Source organism: Xyrauchen texanus, chromosome 25 (assembly GCF_025860055.1).
Source record: "Xyrauchen texanus isolate HMW12.3.18 chromosome 25, RBS_HiC_50CHRs, whole genome shotgun sequence".
Classification (NCBI taxonomy): Eukaryota; Metazoa; Chordata; class Actinopteri; order Cypriniformes; family Catostomidae; genus Xyrauchen; species Xyrauchen texanus.
The window spans coordinates 3,513,548-3,518,547 of record NC_068300.1 but is presented as its reverse complement, the minus strand read 5'-3'; the positions used below and the strand labels follow the sequence as shown (position 1 = coordinate 3,518,547).

General features: G+C 33.4%; 1 protein-coding gene across 1 annotated transcript in view; it reads left to right on the top strand.

Annotated features, from left to right (window-relative positions):
* The window catches only part of LOC127618609 (rho GTPase-activating protein SYDE2-like), a 12,809-nt gene extending 8,729 nt beyond the window's left edge, over positions 1–4,080 (top strand). The window contains exon 2 of the mRNA XM_052091175.1: positions 2,924–4,080. Within this exon, the coding sequence (XP_051947135.1) occupies positions 2,924–3,588 (665 nt within the window). The 3' untranslated portion in view covers positions 3,589–4,080. The remainder of the gene's footprint in view (positions 1–2,923) is intronic.
* Positions 4,081–5,000: the final 920 nt, after the last annotated feature.

The following is a 5,000-nucleotide window of genomic DNA, read 5'->3' as shown; positions in this document are numbered from 1 at the left end:
AGTTGGTGTTTGACGAATGTACATTTTGGACTTTGGATTGTGGAAGTTGTGAAGAAAATAGTTGCAGCTCCCAAAATGTGTTTCCAAGGAACTCCAAATGCCCGAATGATTCATTTACACTTCACAATAATAAGAACACTGACTGAATGAATGAATCACAGAGAACTGCAGTGTGTAAGCGACGCCTGTTGGAACATATTTCAGGGTGACGCTGACCTGCATTATCAACCCCCCCCCCTTACATAAGTGGAACATCACATGATATTGTTTTTGCTAAATGCTTCAGTCGTGATAACACGAGGAGAGATTTGAGTGTCTGTAATGATAGACTGAGATTTTTACGAGTGAAAACGTCTCGCTGTGTTTGGGATTTACGTGCCCTCGCTCACCCGAGACCTGTGTTCTTCAAAGACAGAGCAACGTGTCATGAACATGGGGGATAACACGTATCAAAACATTTTTGCTGTGGTCTATACGGCATGTCACAGCAAGACTTAATCTCGCCGCTAATGCATCTGCTGAACTGCAGCTGATAATGTCTCGCAACACAAATGTACAGTCCTGCTGCGGATAATATACAACCATTTTTACGGTTTAATATCATATACCGCCTTAAACAGCGTTCTTTTATTACGGTAAAGTCATCATCGGATTCAGAAATATACGTATATGTTTGGCATCGCATGCTCCCGGCTTATGCAATGAGTGCAAGTGTTATGGCAAGCCATTTCGACATTTAATGACACGCAGGACATGAATTACAGATATCAGCTATTTTTATATATTCAAAACACAATTACAGATATCTATAACTTCTTTCTAGTCGAAGTATCAATTTCACATATCAGCTACATATTTATTATTAGTAGCTAAAGTTAATTATTGATTTAAATACATACAGGAAAAATACAATTTTAAGATTCGCGCATTTTCATTTCAACAAACATTCTATCAAATTAAATTAAAATAAAATAAAAACAAATATTTTAATTTATACGAATGTATTTATTTTTTCATGAAACAATTGAATTTGCTGGAATTTTTTAAGAAATTGAAATACGTAAAAAGTAAAAAAAAAATATTATTGATATAAAAATGCTATTTTAGCGAGTAAAATTTCACAATGATCTATTTTCATGGCATTTAAATATTTTCACTTATATTAATAATAAAAAAAACCTACGCAATTTAATTTGATGGATTTTTTTTTTTATGAAATTGAAATTCGTAAATAGTAAAAACAAAAAAACTTTATTGATATAAAAATGCTATTTTAACTAGTCGAATTTCACATTGATCTGCCATTTAAATATTTTAACTTTTATTAATAAAAAAAAACTGCGCAGTTTAATTTGATGGATTTTTTTAATTAAGTTGAAATGCGTAAATAGTAAAAAAAAAAATACTATTCAGATAATTTTGAATGATCTAACCAGACTTGCATGTTTTGTGCTAATCTCAGATACACGGTGAACAAGTTTATTATACTGTAGTTGTGCTTTTACAAATTTGTTCTTTTTATTAAAAACTTTTTAAATTTAAGGATCATTTTAGGCCACATCCACGCTAACTAACCTGTTTCGGTTCGAAACCTCTCGGAGTAATTCGAGAACGTTTTCGAAACAATTTAGTTTTGCAGGAGAAAAAACAATGAAAGTGAAATTAACGCGTTTTCAAATAAAAACGTTTTGATATGGACGCGGCGGCCTTTGCTAGTTTCCGTTAAATTTGTATTTCAAGGCCACATTTCTTTTTTATTAAACTAATTTAGTTGTTAGTATTTAGTAGTTATCTTTTCAGTTTAGAAATTGTTTTTAAAATAGTAGTTTTCGTTTTTTGTTAACATTTTAGCATATGATGAACCTCACTGTTTTCCGACCTATGCGGTTCGAAGTGTTTTCGAAACGTAGCTTTCGGTGGACAAAAATGCGGCTCTAGTGCGGACGAACGGCAGAAATGTAGCGAAATTAAGGCATTTTAAAATGAAAATAACGTAGACGTGGCCGTAGTTAGTTTCAGCAATTTATTGTTCGTTTCAATTAAGTTTTTATTTCATTGCCACATTTCGATAACATTTTTATTTCATTTAGTAATTTTGTGCTATTCATAAAAAAAAAAGGATTTTTTTATAAAACAATAGTTTTCGGGGTCTGAGTAGCTCAGCGAGTTTTGGCGCTGACTACCACACCTGGAGTTTCCTGAGAGACTCCAGCCAGGTCTCCTTAGCAACCATATTGGCCCGGTTGCTAGGGTGGGTAGAGTCACGTGGGGTAACCTCCTCGTGGTCACTATAATGTGGTTCTCCCTCTCGGTGGGGTGCGTGGTGAGTTGTGCGTGGATGCCGCGGAGAATAGCGTGAAGCCCCCACACGCGCTGCGTCTCCACGGTAACGCGCTCAACAAGTCACGTGATAAGATGCGCGGATGGACGGTCTCAGATGCGGAGGCAACTGAGATTCGTCCTCTGCCACCCGGATACTTAGGGAATTGGGAATTGGGCATTCCAAACTGAGGAGAAAAACATAAATAGTTTTCGTCTTAAATTTACTAAACATAAATTTAGTTTTAGCATAAACTCCGAAGCGTAAAGCGAGAAGCGTAAACGTAGCGTTTTCAAATTAAAACGTTAGCCTTCGTTAATTTAACAGCGAACTGTTATTTTTAGTAACGTTTTTTATTTTTTATTTTAAGTAGCTATTGTGACGTACTCTGCGTTATTAAATTTTTTCGTTTACAATTTTATTTTCGTGTTTTCGTCTTTAGTTTATTTTTAGGATACAATATTGACCATGGTAAAGCTACACAAGGTAACATAGACGGGGCAGCTGTCAAGATGTAACTTTAGCGTTTCGCAGGTTGTCAGTTGCTGTTTTGTTTCGTTTCTCCGTTCACTTGTTCACAGTGTTTTTACTTTTTTTTCATAGCGCCAATGGAGTGCATCCCTGGGACATCCTGCGTAGCTCAACGGGGCCCCTGCACACGTCAGACCCCCTTCAACCACATCACCGTCTCCAAGAAACGCAACTGGCTGCATCAAAGCTTCGCTCACCCTGTCCTGCACCCTGAGGACATAACAGCACCCCCTACAGCGGAGGAGGATCATATACACTCACAAACTCACCCTCTATCCAGTGCAAGCCCGCCTAAGGATGCACAACCTCCAGGGGCCAGCGTGAAACCCAGTCGAAACTCATCCCAACCGCCCCGTCACCCAGATCCAGCTGAGGAGAACGACGCAGACGACGAAGGAGAGATCTGGTACAACCCCATTCCTGAGGACGAGGAGGGTGGCGATCCTCGCGGCGTCCTCGCCATCATGAAGGGCAGTGGAGGGGCGACGAAGGGGTGTACAGGCGGTGAGGGGGGCTGCAAAGAGATGGAGCATTCCAATGATACCTTCCAGCTGCACAGACAGACGCTTGCGTGCAAGACACAAGAGGAGAGCCTCGTTGTCAGAGCGACAGGTAAACCCGTCTGTCTGTCTTCATTAATTTCTCACTTATCTAACGATCTCCCTCTGTCTCTGTCCCAAAACCTAGCTGTCATGGGAACTACCTTCAAAGATAGCATTAGCATGTTGCTAAGCTAACAGCATGATACTCTATTAAGTATAAAAATACTGCGTTATCCCGCTATTTATAATATGCAGTAGTCACTCGTTTAAGGTGTTGGGACCCTGTAGTAGATTATAATCATTGGTAGTGCTGTCTACTTAGGCAGCACAGTAGGTTTTGGAAAAGAGCCCGTCTCTCTCTCTCTGTTATCTGTAACTGTATCTTGTCTCCCGTCTGTCTGCGGGTGTTTTTCCCATGTCGGAGTCAGCAGTGTTCAGACGGGATGTTTGATGTTTAATGTTTGCCGCTGGAGTCGTACCTGTCTTTAAATGAGTACCTGTCGTCAGACGGGCGACCGACAGCTCTGTAAGGACAGACAGTAAACACTGCTGTATAATGAAGTGTAGCATGATGGGTTTGACGGCACATTTCTTCTCAAAGGAATAACAAAACATGACCATAAAGGCCTTAAATAATGTCAATATGTACAAATGAAAACGTTTGCATTACAAAATTACTAAATTTACCAAATGTATTACTTAAAATAATACATTATTTATATAACACAACCTCAAAATACTAACAATAGATAAAATAATAAAAATAATTCAGTATATATTATGATAATAATCTTGACTGGGTCCTAGAATTATAATTGTGATAGTAACATTAATGTTATTATAATAACATTATAATAATATTACAGTAGTTATAATAATATTAATATTATAATAATAACATTATAATAAATATTAATATTATAATAATAACATTATAATAAATATTACAGTAGTTATAATAATATTAATATTATAATAATAACATTATAATAAATATTAATATTATAATAATAACATTATAATAAATATTAATATTATAATAATAACATTATAATAAATATTACAGTAGTTATAATAATATTAATATTATAATAATAACATTATAATAAATATTACAGTAGTTATAATAATATTAATATTATAATAATAACATTATAATAAATATTACAGCAGTTATAATAATATTAATATTATAATAATAACATTATAATAATATTACAGTAGTTATAATAATATTAATATAATAATAATAACATTATAATAATATTAATATAATAATAATAACATTATAATAATATTACAGTAGTTATAATAATATTAATATTATAATAATAACATTATAATAAATATTACAGTAGTTATAATAATATTAATATTATAATAATAACATTATAATAATATTAATATAATAATAATAACATTATAATAAATATTACAGTAGTTATAATAATATTAATATTATAATAATAACATTATAATAATATTAATATAATAATAATAACATTATAATAATATTAATATTATAATAATAACATTATAATAAATATTACAGTAGTTATAATAATATTAATATAATAATAATAACATTATAATAATATTAATATAAT